At 43.2% G+C, this 16,318-nt stretch overlaps 1 protein-coding gene across 7 annotated transcripts in view; it reads left to right on the top strand.

The window, feature by feature from the left end:
- CREBBP (CREB binding protein) overlaps positions 1-13,639 on the top strand; it is a 98,993-nt gene extending 85,354 nt beyond the window's left edge. For all 7 annotated transcript variants that reach the window (XM_052773421.1, XM_052773419.1, XM_052773420.1 and 4 more), the window contains 7 exons: positions 693-839; positions 1,273-1,386; positions 1,835-2,000; positions 3,434-3,601; positions 6,789-6,950; positions 7,241-7,522; positions 9,221-13,639. In XM_052773421.1, the coding sequence (XP_052629381.1) occupies positions 693-839; positions 1,273-1,386; positions 1,835-2,000; positions 3,434-3,601; positions 6,789-6,950; positions 7,241-7,522; positions 9,221-11,389 (3,208 nt within the window). In that variant the 3' untranslated portion in view covers positions 11,390-13,639. The remainder of the gene's footprint in view (positions 1-692; positions 840-1,272; positions 1,387-1,834; positions 2,001-3,433; positions 3,602-6,788; positions 6,951-7,240; positions 7,523-9,220) is intronic.
- Positions 13,640-16,318: the final 2,679 nt, after the last annotated feature.

Genomic DNA, 16,318 nt, shown 5'->3' with positions numbered 1-16,318 from the left:
AAGATAATGAAAGGTAAAAAAAGCAGTATGCAGTAAATGAACTCAGAGGAGGTGACCATTGTATTTGACTGTTTGGGGGGTAGCGGGGACATGCTGGGTTTGGTTAGAATATTATGACTTTGTATTACTAAATCTTGAGAGAGAGTCTGACCACATTTTGGTTAGCATTATAGAATTAATAGTTTAGTTCGGAACAGTTGCTGAGATTCTGTTCCTTACTGTTCCTTCATTTTGTTGTGTTTTTATAAATAGTTTAGCTTTCAGAAGTTATTTTTAATTTGCTTCATCATAAATGAAAAGCTTAAAAGTTTTATCCTATAAAGTATTTTGGCTTTAATTCATAAAGACAGTGTTTACGTGACATCACTTCATCATAATGCATCAGGTTTTCTACTCTACAACATATTTAAAGGCTTGTGGTTTCTGAGGATGCTCTTGTACCCAATGCTTGCCTGTTCAGTTGTATGTTAACTATATGGAAAATGTTTTCCATGAGTTTTAATAGTAACAGGACTCCCTGTTCTAATACAGCTCTGATCAAACCCTGTTTAATTTCTGCATAAATGTTTCTAATGAGTTAAAAATAAGATTGAAAAGAATTCCCTCATTCTGGTAGGACACTGGTTTAATAATTGGCTTTTGTTGGTTTGGTTTTTGTTTTTTTTTCCTATTCCTACCACCCTTTCCTTCAGATTTGTGGATTCTGGTGAGATGTCAGAATCTTTCCCTTACCGTACCAAAGCTCTGTTTGCTTTTGAGGAGATAGACGGCGTAGATGTGTGCTTCTTTGGCATGCATGTACAGGAGTATGGCTCGGATTGCCCCCCTCCAAATACAAGGTACTCTTTCATTTCTGTACTGGTGGTGCATGCACAGAGAACACCTTGCTACATTCACTGGACAATTAGTCTCAAATACAGAAGACTGGGAGATATGTTTCAATTCCGTGGCACAAATAAGTCAGATTTTGTATGACTACAGATTACTTTGAAGGGGAAAGCAAGTATCGCAACAAAAATGTTACAATTTTTTGTATTCTGTATTTAATTTTGCCTCTTGATGTATGGTCTTGCTGTCTAAAAAAATGCTACCCATCTTTTGCTTTTGAGAACAGTTTATACCATGTTAAGATGCTTAAATATCCATTAAAATGTCATCATTAATTTTTTTGTTCAGTATGGCTGTATATGTATCTAGTATAAAAGTTCTCAGTAGACAAAATGGACGTTTAGCCATACATGATTTTCTGTCATTCTTCTCTCATTTCTATAGGCGTGTGTACATATCGTATCTAGATAGTATTCATTTCTTTCGCCCCCGTTGTCTCCGAACTGCAGTTTATCATGAAATCCTTATTGGATATTTGGAGTATGTGAAGAAACTTGGGTAAGCGAGATCTTTGTAAAGAAAGAAATCTTTTTTCTTAGCTTTTTTTTAAATCCAGATTGCCAAGTAGCTTTTCACTTGGGATAGTGTCTCTCTCCTGCCCTCTCTGAGGTATGTGGAACACATGCCTTTTCTGCAGTGGAGAGAGAAATTTGGATTTTATCCCTAAGGTGCTTTTTCTGTTGTTAGAATTCTTAAACTGACAGCATATCATTCTTTCTATCAGAGGTTCACTTGATGTTTAAACTTCATTATTATATCCTGGGCCTTTTCTCATCTCTTGTATAAATAAAGGTTATTGCCTCAGCATCTTTGTTACAAAGGAAAAATAAAGAAGAAAAAAAAAAAAAAAGCCAGAGGTCTGAACTTATATCCCAGTTTATCTCAGTTAATTTTAAGATGGTAGTCAAAATGGTTAAGACTTCTTTTTCTTGTGTGTGAAACACAGGTATGTGACAGGACACATCTGGGCCTGTCCCCCAAGTGAAGGAGATGACTATATTTTTCATTGCCATCCGCCTGATCAGAAAATACCCAAACCCAAACGTTTGCAAGAATGGTATAAGAAGATGCTGGACAAGGCATTTGCTGAGAGAATCATTCATGACTACAAGGTTTGCTACTGTTTTCTCCCTGAATGAATTTTTATGGGCTTTTCATTTGAAGGTAGCTAATATTGTTTCATAACGCATGAAACTGTGGTAGTGTTGTACAAGGGTTTTTATTCTTGGCTAGTGTCTTCATTTTCTTAGATTTTTCCAGAGATTCTGCCTTTGAGACTAAAAATTCCTTAGGTTTGGTTTCTGCATTAAGAGGAGTGTGCAAGAGCCTGCCTTTGTGTACTTGTCTTTCACTGCAATCTTCTAGGCAAGGAAGAATGTAGCGTGTTAAGGTTTATAGAAGTTGCTTGCTTCTGGTGATTCTGGAGGATCAGGTGGAATACTGGACCCTACTAATGTGAAATCAAAAAAACCTGCTTATGAAACAGCTTCTTCACTTGAAGAGAAAAAGGATGATTTTCATAATTGGAGAATATCACACATGTACCCAAGGAAATAAGTTAAAGATGGCAAAGGTAGCATTTGCCACTCCTTACGTGCTAAAATTTACAATAATTTCTTAATGGTAGTGATAGAGCTGGAAAAAAATGATGTTTTGATTGCAAGTGACAGTTACTAAATGTGTGGAATAGAACAGTGTATAGCAAGCCTTGTCATCTGCTCTGGTGTAGCAAAGAGCTAGAAAATCTGTGTGTCTCCTAATAAGGTGATCTTGAAATGAATCCGAAGAAGAAAATGGGCTAGTCTTGTATGTGCTTGCTAAACCCAATGCACTTAAAAAACCACCTCCAGAACAACTGTATAAAGTACCTGTTCCTTTTCAGAATACTGGTTCCTCTCAGTGGTCCCTAGTCTTTCGGGGCAGGTGGTCCACAGAGCTTCAGTCAGCGGTCAGTGAAGGACACAGGCTGTGCACAGGCCCCCCACCACACCCAGACTTTATATTCCTGTGTGTAATAGTTGGCTGGTGTGTTCAGCGATTCTTCCTGCAGCTGTCAGGCTTATTGCACCTATGATGGTGCATTGAAGTGCTTACGTGCTTTCAAATTTGTAAGGGAAAGGACTGGATGAGATGCACTTGCTGTCACTAGAACAGTTCCTGCTCTTGTCCAGGAGCAGTGTAGGAAAAACTAAGTGGTGTAGGCTTCATTTTTTAATTGGCATAGTTACCAGGGAGGGGTTTGTTATGCTTTCCAGGGGTATCTTAGTCTCCCATCATGTCAGGAACATGCACCGATTGCATGATGGAGATTCAGGAGAGCTTCAGCACCTGTCTTTCTAAGACGAAACAGGGAGTGGGCTGTTACCTATATTGCCAGTCCACTTTTTGAGCTGCACCCAGAAAAGGAGGGCTGCCAGGAGTGGGCCATGGACTGTAAGTGAGGCACAGCTGTTCAGTGTAGCACTGGATCATGTCTCTGGTTCTCTTCCCTCTCTTAAAGGGTCTTCATTTATTTATTCTTGGTATTGTGTGATACACTTAACAGGATATCTTCAAACAAGCAACTGAGGACAGGCTGACAAGTGCCAAGGAGCTGCCTTACTTTGAAGGTGATTTCTGGCCCAATGTGCTAGAAGAAAGCATTAAGGAGTTGGAGCAGGAGGAGGAGGAAAGAAAAAAGGAAGAAAGTACTGCAGCTAGTGAAACAACAGAGGTGAGTTAACTTTATATGCTATATCTGCTTCTGGCTCACAAAGCTGACAGTTAGTGCTTTAATAAATTAGAGAGTTCACATCCAGTAAACTAGAAAAGAAGGTCATTCACATCAGACATTAAATGAGGACTCCCTTTAACTGCATTTCTGGGTTTTTTTTCTTGCATAACAAATACACTGATGACTTGGTTTGGGTTTTTTTTTCTAACAGAATCAAAAGTCAGTTATGTCAGTTCAGCATCTCTGTTCTCAGAGAAATGTGTTAAGCTACATTTGGATTGCATTATGACTGCTACATTTGCTTGCAGCCATTTGGCTGAGCTTCTGGTTCACACCTTTACAGATCACCTTCAGTATTTGCATTTTGAAAGATGCTGTATTTTTCAAAGCTGAATTAAATTTTGCTATTATTTAAGCAAAGGTACTTGTAGTCGTTTGCGACAGTAGGGGGCTGAAATTTAAAGGTATTTATTGCAAGCTTTGCATTAGTGTAAAATGTCGATCCTGATGGTGGTGTTCCTTCACCAGCATTCTCTCTTTGTGTATAAAAAACAAACAAACAAAAAAACCCAGCAACGTAATTTTTCAGGGTCCTGGCCAGAATTTCATTATTTGTTTTTTATTTCTGTCTTGATTGTATCTGTAACCAAATGGTCTTAGCACTTTTATACTGTCCCTTTTACTTGTGATTTGCAGCAAGGTGTTTTGAAAATAAATGTAGTAGGAAAATCTGAAGTCTAGCAGATTGAGATGAAACCAAAAGCTTTAACTGAGGAAAAAACTGCATTCAGCTTAGATGCTGTGACAATTTGCATACAGTATGTATTATGTGTGATTGATGTGGAGTTACAGACCTTAATCCATCAATTTCATTATGTCAGAAAGTTCTTTCTGTTAAACCTTAGCACCTCCATCAAAGCTAACATAGTTTGTTGCTACATTTTTTATGGAACCATAAAGTTAATAGTTTTCACCTCATTCCTTCTGAATGTAACTTTTAATATTGAAGTATTTCAACAAACATAGCAGTGTGAAAGTAACTGAAAGACAAGGCTTGGAATTTAAGTTGCAGTCCTCCTTTGCTAACGGTATCACTTTCAGTAAATCATAGCATGCCCTTCCCGTGAAAACACCAGTGTAAACCTCTACATCTAAGAGGGGGAAAAAAAGATGTTTTTAAAAGCCCAGAACAGCTAACTGTGAAACTCACACAAGCTGTCTGCCTAAAGTGAGAAGATGCAGCCTTGACTGTTAACATCCTTATGTCCCCACTTAATGCCATTGATGTTGCTTGGGGTAGCAGGGGAACAAAATCTGCATCCAAGTTGCTGAAGATGTCATCCAAGAATGCAACAAAAAACGTAACAGTGTGGTCTTTGCCGCTTGGCTTAGAAAAAGGAGTGAAATTAAAAGCATGAGAACTTATCCAGTGCAGTCACCTAAACTTGTCACTTATGGAGGAAACTATGCCCAGCAATGGGGATCTCCACGTGTAGAAGCACTTGATGGATCTTTGCAGTTTGCCTTGTATTGAGACTGTCCAGAATCTATCTGTTCTTAAATTCTTAGTCCTAAACTTCGTATATGTGGAGAGAAGGCTTCTTAAAAGTCAACACATGCTGTGAGTATCAGTTAAAGAGAGTCTAAAGAGGTGGTAAATATTCAGAAGTTCTTGAAAAAGGTTCTGAAGGGACAAGGCTCACTGAGTAACTGTGCCGTCGGCACCTGTGGCAAAACTGGCTGAGTATGTTAAATGCTATCAAAAGGAAGTAGTACAAAAACAACCTTACAACTTCTTAAAACATTTTGGAATAGCTCTGTACAATTGACCAAATATAAACTTGCTGAAGGTGGAGTAGAAAGAAAACAGATTTATACTGTTAGCTAAGTTTTAATCTATTCTTCTTTTTGGTGTTTACATTTTTAAATCTATGTTGATGCTCTAGAATGCATAGGCAAAGGAGGACGTGCCCTAATCCTATCAGGGTGGTAGAAATTTGGGGGAGAAGTAGTCAAGGTGGGAACATACAATAGCTCATTTCTGAATACCTTCAAATCACTTAAAGCTCTGTCTGGTTTCCCATAAAATAGAATAATTTTAATTTCCAAACAGGTTTGGTCAAAAAGTCAGTAAAATTAGTTACAGAAAACCCGAGATGGGACCAGGAGTTCCTACCTAAGCCTAATTAATGGAATGGAAGGATGGCAACAGTCTATATTTAGAATTGCTTTCTTCAGTTGAAATATTTTTGTTTTCTTTGAATAAATGGGCTTGCGGCTAAACCCTGTGTTTGCTTGTACATAGTGTTCATGAAACTTTCTTGCGTGTGTGTACATATATATATATCTCTCAGAGTATTTCAGTAGCTTATCTTTAATATTATGATAACCAACGTTCTAGCAGTTAGAGAGGGAATTTTTACTGAGTGGCGAGCTCCCTGCTGAGAGCTTGGGTTTTTATTTTTCAAGGACATGAGAAGTCTAAAAGTTATTTCTGTTTTCACAGGTCATCTAAATAGCATCATCTGCTATTTTTTACTCTCTTTACTTATATCTAGTATTCAGTATATGGTCACTGTGTTCTGTGTTGTTGTAACTTAGACACAAGTGAAGGTTTGGGGGATTTTTTTTTTTTTGGAGTTGTATATGCAGCCATAAGTCTTCAGGATGGAGAATAATGTATTTTGTTGTTTCAAATCCTGCATTTCTTATCTGTGTACTAGCCCTAAATTTGTTCAATAAAAACAAACAAACAAACATTAAATCAGAGCTCAAGCAAGTAGGTGAAGCCCCAAATGCATAACAAAGCAAAATACTGCACTTCTGGATTTTTTTTTTTTATTTGTAACTCATTTTACCATCTGTAAGATGTATATCTGTAAGATCTTGTAAAGCAAGCAGTGGAAGCTGAAGTACAGTTTGAGAAGGAAAAAAAAAAAGTGTAAGATAAAAATTATTTAATGTATATGCATAGTTTAAAAATCTGTTTTTAAACAACATTTGAATTTGTTTGCCAGTTTGGCTTTTGATTTTTCCTGGAAGATAGGATATATTTAACACAGTATGGCCGATTTGCAGGCATTGGAACAAAGTTCTATTATTGACAGCAGGAGTGTTTCACTTTCAGCTACAGTGAACAGGAGAGAGCTCTATAAAATGTAACATCTTTCCTATGCATTTATTGCAGGGAAGCCAGGGCGACAGCAAAAATGCTAAGAAAAAGAACAACAAAAAAACCAACAAGAATAAGAGTAGCATCAGCAGAGCTAACAAGAAGAAACCCAGCATGCCAAATGTGTCCAATGATCTGTCTCAGAAGCTGTATGCCACTATGGAGAAGCATAAAGAGGTACTGTCAAAATACGCTGCATGAAGAGAAGATTTTATTCCTCTAAATCCAGACATGATGGTATTCGGAACTGAAAAATCAGGAGGAGTAAAGCTTGTGATTGCACTAGAATTTTTTCTGTTGTGTAACAACATATTGGAAGAGATTAGTCTAAACTAAGTTAATTAGATAACATTTGTAGCATACCATTACTGCAACAGAACATGAGCTTTTTCCTGCAAGATTATCTAACCTCATTGATTATTTCCTCCCCCCCCCCCCCCCCCCCCCCCCCCCCCATTTATCTGCAGGTCTTTTTTGTGATTCATTTACATGCTGGGCCTGTAATTAACACTCTGCCTCCCATTGTGGACCCTGATCCATTACTTAGCTGTGATTTGATGGATGGGCGAGATGCCTTCCTCACCTTAGCCAGAGATAAGCACTGGGAGTTCTCCTCACTACGCCGATCCAAGTGGTCCACGCTCTGCATGCTGGTAGAACTACATACTCAAGGGCAGGATCGCTTTGTCTATACGTGCAATGAGTGCAAACATCATGTGGAAACGAGGTGGCATTGCACTGTCTGTGAGGTAGGTGTATATCACCAGAGACTTCTGCTCTCTCTTGCCCTACAGCTGAGCTTGATTTTTTTTTTTTTTTTAATTTATATTGCCCAAAGTTCTTCCAAATTAAGCCTATCCTGATAAAAGGGCTGCTAAGCCTTAAGGGAAGGTAACGACCACAGTGGGGTACCTCTTCTAGAACAAGTGCCTTTAGTTTCTCGACATGGAAAGCGCCGGTGCCCTGGAATGGCTACTGCTGCGTCATTTGTTCCACTATGGTTCCTCTGCATAGACAAGTTTTAACTTAATTTTAAAGAAGTTTAGGACTGGGTCATAGGGTGTGACTGCATTAGGCTAGTCTGAATCTGCAGGGCCTTAGCTCATCCACATTAAGTGGATGTCCACGAGAGAAGTTAGCGTACCTTTCTGCAAGGTAGCTTTTGTGCTGCTTTGTATGTGGTACTTCATGTTGTAAGGAGTGCAGCTGGCTGCCACAAAGCTGGGTGAGGAGGCTGCCGCAACTCTTCATTGTCTCTTTGGCCCAGCATTAGTGGTTACCTGCCCTTCAGATCAGACCAAATAATTGCTTCTTAACCTGGCTCAATGCTTTTAATGACTAGTCCTTTTACAGCACAGATTGCTTCCGCTGAACTATGTTAGAGTACAATTATGCATGGAGTTATATGGGTGGACTTGAGGAGAAGGTAGCCTCTAGAGGGCTTGTGATGACCTCTGGCTGTAGCTAAATAAAAAAAAAATCTGAATAAGTGCAGCCTAGTTCTTACACTGCAAGTTATTGCCAGGTTTGCGGTCGAAGAGTCTTAATTAATCCCTCTGAGGAAAGCATTGAAAAAGGCTTCTTGAGGCAAGACTGCAGGAGATGGATCATACACACTAGGGTAGTTAAGTGGTGGAAGGAGGTATGGCCTTTAGGTTTTCTTTGGGTATAAGGGAGTGCCCGTCCTCCAGCAAAAAAAGGACAGAGCAGTGAAAATGTGGGTGCACGAGCATGTTTTCAGAAAAGTGTCCGTCTTAGCATGAAACTTGCACTTGATTTGAGGGTCGTTTTAGAGATTAAAAAAAATGTATATATCTTTCAGGGTAGTCATTATTAATCAGTAATTGCACTAAGAATAGCTAAATGGAGAGCCAAACGCTATTTTTTAGGCAGTGACAGTAGGTTCGTCTTACTAGTTGGAGGTTTCAGCCCTCCTTTTGTAGGTACATCAGTAGACATCACAGAAAAGTAAACAGTTCCTGTCATCAAAAGGGGACAATAAAAAAACCCAATTCCTGCAGGACTTTTTCATGTAATAAAATGAAGACACAATTACAGCCCCTATTTGCATTGTTACCGTAGTCAAGACTTGTGATTGCAGGCTCACTTTGCAGAGCCAGCTGATGTGGCTTCTGCCCTCAGCCGCCCAGCACTCCCTGCCCTAAAGGTGCACTCCCTGCCCTAAATGTCCACTCCCACTGTCTCTGTAGGCTATGCAGCTGCTTCTCTACCTTGGTGTAACAGGTGTAAATTGAAACTGGCAGCTGCTCGCAGCACATGGCTGTTGTCCTGCTTTTGTTCTTTGTGTTTGTACCCACTGAAACCCAAAGTGTGTTTCCACACCAGGCTCATGTTGCTCACCTAGCACCTCTTTTGCTCTTCTGCTCTTTTGCTGGTACGGTTAGTGCCCTGTAGACAACTGAACTCTGGGTTTTCTTTGCTTTCAGGACTATGACCTCTGCATTAACTGCTACAACACTAAGAGCCATGACCACAAGATGGTTAAGTGGGGCCTGGGTCTGGATGATGAGAGCAACAGCCAAGGAGAGCAACAGTCAAAGAGCCCCCAGGAGTCGCGACGACTGAGCATCCAGCGCTGCATTCAGTCCCTTGTCCATGCCTGTCAGTGCCGCAATGCAAACTGCTCATTGCCATCCTGCCAGAAGATGAAACGGGTTGTCCAGCACACCAAGGGTTGCAAGCGCAAGACCAACGGTGGCTGTCCGGTGTGCAAACAGCTCATAGCTCTTTGCTGCTACCATGCCAAACACTGCCAAGAGAACAAATGCCCTGTGCCATTCTGTCTCAATATCAAACACAAACTTCGACAGCAGCAGATCCAGCATCGCCTGCAGCAGGCTCAGCTCATGCGCAGAAGGATGGCTACCATGAACACCCGAAACGTGCCTCAGCAAAGTTTGCCTTCTCCTACCTCAGCAACGCCTGGTACCCCTACACAGCAGCCAAGTACGCCACAAACACCGCAGCCTCCTCCCCAGCCCCAGCCTTCCCCTGTAAGTATGTCACCGGCTGGCTTTCCCAGTGTGTCGAGAACTCAGCCCCCTACTACTGTTTCAACAGGAAAACCCACAAACCCGGTTTCCGCACCTCCACCTCCGGCTCAGCCTCCACCAGCCGCAGTGGAAGCGGCTCGGCAGATCGAGAGAGAAGCTGCCCAGCAGCAGCAGCAGCTCTACAGGGTCAACAACATTAACAATGGTTTGCCTCCTGGTCGCCCAGGACTAGTAAACCCGACAGTGGGTTCAGTGAACCAGATGCAGCAAGTCAGCATGAATGTACCCCGGCCCAACCCTGTAAGTGGTCCAGTGATGTCCAACATGCAACCTGGACAATGGCAGTCACCTCCAATGCCGCAGCAGCAACCAATGCAGCCAGGAATGGCGAGACCGGTTATGCCAATGGCGACGCCACAAGCAGTGGCTGGGCCAAGGATGCCAGGTGTGCAGCAGCCGCCACGGAGCATCCCCCCAAATGCACTTCAGGACTTACTGAGGACCTTGAAATCACCAAGCTCTCCGCAACAGCAACAGCAGGTTCTTAATATCCTTAAATCCAACCCTCAGCTTATGGCAGCTTTTATAAAGCAAAGAACAGCCAAATACGTGGCTAACCAGCCTGGGATGCAGCCGCAAGCAGGCATACAGCCCCAGCCTGGGATGCAGCAGCCGCAGACTGGCATGCAACAGCCAGGCATGCATGCTCAAGCAGGATTGCAGAACATGAACGCGATGCAAGCAGGAGTGCAGAGACCGAGCGTTCCTCCCCAGCAGCAAGGGATAGGAGCTATGAATCCCCAGGGACAAGCGATAAACATTATGAACCCCGGCCACAACCCTAGCATGGCAAACATGAGTCCGCAGTACAGAGAAATACTGAGGCGGCAATTACTGCAGCAGCAGCAGCAACAGCAGCAGCAGCAAGGAGGGGCTGGCATGGCAGGAGGGATGGCAGGACATAACCAGTTCCAGCAGCCTCAAGGACCAGGAGGTTACCCTCAAGCCATGCAGCAGCAGCGGATGCAACAGCATATATCGATACAGGGGGGGTCCATGGGACAGATGGCTCAGATGGGACAGCTGAACCAGATGGGCCAGCCCGGCATGGGGGCAGACGGCACTCCCAACATCCAGCAAGCACTGCAGCAGCGGATCCTGCAACAGCAGCAGATGAAGCAGCAGATAGGGTCCCCCGGCCAGCCTAACCCCATGAGCCCACAGCAGCACATGCTCTCAGGACAACCGCAGGCATCTCATCTCCCTGGCCAGCAGATCGCCACCTCCCTCAGCAACCAGGTGCGGTCCCCAGCACCCGTTCAGTCTCCCCGTCCCCAGTCCCAGCCACCACATTCCAGCCCGTCACCCAGGATACAGCCCCAACCATCACCTCACCACGTCTCTCCCCAGACTGGTTCCCCCCACCCAGGACTCGCAGTTACTATGGCTAGCTCCATGGATCAGGGACACTTGGGCAACCCAGAACAGAGTGCAATGCTTCCACAACTAAACACCCCGAACAGGAGTGCGTTGTCTAACGAATTGTCTCTGGTTGGTGACACCACCGGGGACACATTAGAAAAATTTGTGGAGGGTTTGTAGCATTATGGGAGCATCACTTTTTTTTTTTTTCCTTTCGTGTTCTTGGACATTTTGTACTGAAAATTCAGACATCTGGGTTGTTTTGAATCCTAGATGGAACTGCTGCTTCCTACATGTGGAAGAATGAATTGCTGTTTAAAAAAAAAAAAAAAAAAAAAAACAATACAAAGAATATATTTTTTTGTTAAAGCCAGGCGGTTAAAATATCTGGTCTCTTTTGTGGGTTTTTTTGGTTTTTATTTTTTTGTTGCTGTTGACTCATACCTTTTTTTTAATGGGGAAAACAAGTTCATTATATTCATATTTTTTATTTGTATTTTCAAGACTTTAAACATTTGCGTTTAAAAGAAGAAAAAATAATATTCAGAAACTGTTTCCTGAAATAATGCAACATTGTAATGTATCCCGGTAACTTTGACACGTTGCGGGAAGATTTTTTTTTCTATAGTGAACTCTGCAGGCATTTGAAGTATTACCCCTGGAAAGATAGGAATTGACTCTTGCACACAAAAACACACATTGGCCAATGCCAAAATCCTTGTCTTGCAGATGTAGAAATTGTTGCTTTGTTTCTCTGATAAAACTGGTTTTAGATGAAAATAGGGATGATCACTCTTAGACCGTGCTGATTTGAATAGAGAAGAAGCATTCTTTTCTTTCTTTCTTCTGTGTGAAACTTGAAATGAGGAAAAGCAATTCTAGTGTAAATCATGCAAGCGCTATAATTACTATAAATAAGAAAATCCAAGAAGATTCAATCACTGTATAGAATGGTAAAAAAAACAAACTCATTTCTTACTTATAATATCATATTGTTAAATAAACTGTGTGCAACAGACAAAAAGGGTGGTCCTTCTTGAATTCATGTACATGGTATTAACACTTAGTGTTTGGGTTTTTTGTTATGAAAATGCTGTTTTCAACATTGTATTTGGACTATGCATGTCTTTTTTCCATTGTATATAAAGTATTGCTTAAAATTGATATAAATTACTGAAGTTTTTAACATGTATTCTGTTCTTTAAAATCCATGTAAGAATGTTTAAGGTTTTTATTTATTTATATATTTTTTGATCATGTTCTTTGTAAGACATAGCTATGACTATTCACTCATTACACAGAGCAGCCAGAGGCATCGATAGGAGTGGCACGATACATGGAGTATTGTAGGTAGCATGTCTGTTTTACAACACCCTTTAGTGATTTGTTTCCTTTTTGGGGAGGGAGAGGAGAGGGGAATGTTTCCCATACATGGAATATTTGCAGGTGTTCATCCATAAGGGTTAACTGGAATAAATTATTAATAGCCGTTGCTTTTTAAAAACTGCATTAATTTAGAGAAGGATCACCAATGAAAGGAAAATAGAGAGTATTGAGTTAATTCTAGGCTAATTTATTTAGTCTACAGTAAAATATGAACCTATTGACTTTAACACTATTTTTCTGCTGTTAACTCTGAGTCTAGATTTGAGGGTTTTCTGTGGAATAAAAAATAACAAATCATGTACATGTTCCCTTTAATATCCTGTCACCATGCCCTCATGTTCTGGGATACTTGCCCCTCCTCCCCGCAAGGAATTGCTTTCTTGGAGTTAAAAAGTCCAGGGAAACTTTCCCAGTGTAGGTGTGAGCTTAAAACCACAACTAGCCTAAAATGCCATCACTCAGACCTTGAGGCTTCTCGATTACGTGCGACTGGCATGGGATTTGCAGCAAACCCAGCAAGGTATCCTGCCTGGCAGCCGCTGCCACTCCAGCGGGGAGCACTGGGCACACTTGGCTTTTCACGTTAAGTTAGTGCTTCCTCCAGCCTTACATTTTTATAGGAAAACAGCGTTGGGGGAGGATGGGGGGAGAAGAGCAAACAATTTATCTCGACTTCTATCCCTGTACTGTGAAAATAGTAGTGCGCTGCCGTGCTACTTCATTCTTTTTAACTGTAGAGGGTTTCTGCTTAAACTTTTCTTGCAAACTTTTAACTATTGTACCTTTTTCACCACCATTGGATTCATCTGCCCATGCAATTGTCTTCAGCAATTCAAGATGTCAAAATTTGGGGCTGGGCTGAGGTCAGTGAACACTAACCCAAAGCTTGTCCAGAAGAAATTGCTGTAAAAAAAAAAAAAGATGGAAAGCCCTGATGCTGTGTCTCATGCTGTGTACTTAAAAAGAGGAAAAATACTATATTTGTGATCAAAAAAGAGGAAACTTGAAATGTGCTGGTGTTTCTAATAAAAGCTGGTAAAACTGCTTGGATTGAAGGATGGTTCCACTTGGCTGGTGCCCGCTAGGATCAGCGAAGCCTGACACCCAAGGTTAAGATAACTGCACTCAATCTCACTAATACCTTAAGTAGCATCCATTTTAAAAACGTTGGCACCGCTTCCGGATTTGGATAAGCCAAGTCCTGTTTGGAGAACAGAGAGGTGGTGTGGCTCTTAGGCTGCAGCTCACTTGGGTTCCCATTCATGGGGAAGAGTGGAAAAAAAAAACCTGATGGGAAGCAAATGCCAGAATAGTTTTAAGAACAACCTGAAGTATGTTGAAAGCACGGAGCAAGGGATAGATTTAGATATGATAATCCCAGCTTGCTGGAGCAATCGTTTTAGGTAAGAGCAGGTATATTATCAGGGAAAGAAGGGAAGTGCAAAGCTAAGGAACATGAAGCAAACGGGAGGAGGGGCTGGGCTTGATGTATAGCCCCTACAGTCTTGGCGGGGCTTCACTCCAGTCTCCTTTGAGTGTTGATAGGAAATTCAGCGTATCTGAAGACTGGACAGGCATCTGATTTTTCACATCTTTGCTAGTGTTTTGATGGGGGAGGTACTGGCAATAAGGAACAGCATCCTAGAAACATGAGAATTTATAAGGCAAGAATGCACTGGTGAGTGGTGCAGGATCTTTATCACCAGAGGGGGTGGCTAGGACCTTCCCCCTTACTGAATTCTGGAGGGGAAGAAGGTGCTTAAATCTGAAAAACTTGATTCTCTGCTCTTCCTTTCTTCGCCTGTCCGCCATGTTCCACTCTCTCCTGCTGGCTATCCTGACTTTTACCAATGCTGCTACCACAGCAGGCTGTGAGCATGTTTCTTCTTGCTGTAGACGCACCAGCTGAGGTTCACCTCAGTTGCTCATCGCTGTCCCACCAAGCCAGAGATCGGCCTGCAGCACTCATGTAAGCGCTCCCTGCTCTGGTCTTCCACCTGGATGGATTAGAGCAAAGGGTTGCAGGTCTGACCACAGCAGTGGGCTGAGGAAGAGGAGCCCTCCTGCCAGGGGTGCAGCAGGTGCCAAAAAGCTGGGGACAGTAACCCCATCGGTCACTGTCGGAAGCCAGAAGCAGTACATGTCTGCAGCCGTAGCAGCGTAACATTCCTTCAAGTCGGCAGAAGCATACAGCAGTAAGTGAAAGCAGTTAATGGCTTACAAGCAAACTAGAGTCCGTGGTTTTCTCAGTGCAGTGAAGCCGCTATGGAGCTGGGGAGGCATGGCAGAGCACGCAGGTTGCTGTTTGGGGACCATCTGTCCTTCCTTGCGCTTCCTCTCCACGGCCAGGAAGTTAAAATGGGGAGCGGGGTGATCTCTGCCACCCCCAGCGCACTGCCAGGGCAGCGATTGAAGCCAGTCGGTGCCAACTGCTGGCTAGTCAAAATGAGCCGGAACAGAGGGGAGGACCTGTACCGGATCCCCTGCAGTCCCCAAGCCTTCCCTGCAGGAACACGCTGCATTGCATGGCTGAGTGGTCAAAGCGCACCCAAGGCAGGGAGAGGGTGACGCAGTGCAAGGTGAGGTAGGAGGAGAACTCAGGTGTTTCACAGCAGATACAAGAGCTCAGGTACAGTGTCGTGCCAGAGCAATGCTCCGGAGCACTGTGGGGTCAGCTGGAGGTAGCAATGAATGCAGCAGTAGGAGGGAAGTGTTTGAAATGGGCTCAGAAGTCATTTTGGTTTCGGCCACAGCACAGGTAATCTCGAGGAGGGGCTGGGGTTGGTTCCAGGTGGAAATGCAGTCCCAGCAGAAGGGTGCTGGAGTGATGCAAAGGCTCGCGCTGGGTTTGTTGCACCTAATCCATAACATCCAGCACCACACAAACCCCACTGCGTGCAAGTATTCTAGATGCAAACCTCCAAAACAGCATGTGGATCAGCAGAGTTGCAAAGTTACAAGCACGAGTGAACTGCATGTGTAGCTTTTCCAGCGAACTCCCCTGAGTCTGGGGATTACAAAGCTGTCTCTGTGAGGTGGTCATGGTTCCCTCCTGAAGGCCCTCGTCTCCTCTGTCTGGAAGTGGTTAGCACTCACTGAAATGAGACCTGCTCGATCTTTTATTTTTAGCTGTGGTGTTCATTGAGGCCAGGCTCTGCTCTCATGCACGTTCCAAATTCGGCTCTCAGCAGAGCGGTTTATTTCCTCTCTCACCCCCACCGCGTCCAAAGCCTTTCTCCAGTACCTCAGCCCTTTAGGTCTCGATGATCTATGCTCACAGCAGCCCCAGGAGATGAGGAATTTCAGAGAAGTGGGAAAATGAGATACTAAGCAATTTGCCCGAAGTCGAGCAGGGGAGCCTGGCCAAGGTGCAGCACACGGGGGCTTCCTAAGGGCTGCTCCCAGCCCGGCGCAGCCTTTACTCGACCCCCTCTGTGAGGAGGCTGGGAGAGAGGCCATGCACCCAGCGCTGCCGGCTGCGATGGCCTAGCTCCTGTCGCATGAAACGGGCTCCCTACAGCAAATACTGGGTCATTAACTGTGAGATACCCTCGCGGGCGGCTGTAGGGCAAGAGGCAGGCGGTTTTTGTAACCTGTGTGTGGCTTCTCGTTGCTAACAGGTCCTCAGGGAAGAAGGAACATGGATGGGATTTTAACCATCAAAACAGGGAAGGTCTGGAAGCGGTGTCCTGGCCTCGGCGTCCAGGTACAACCTCTGTCGCA

This window comes from Harpia harpyja, chromosome 21 (genome assembly GCF_026419915.1).
Source record: "Harpia harpyja isolate bHarHar1 chromosome 21, bHarHar1 primary haplotype, whole genome shotgun sequence".
Taxonomy (NCBI): domain Eukaryota; kingdom Metazoa; phylum Chordata; class Aves; order Accipitriformes; family Accipitridae; genus Harpia; species Harpia harpyja.
Note: the sequence above shows the minus strand (reverse complement) of the source record. Positions and strands in the feature narration are given on the sequence as shown.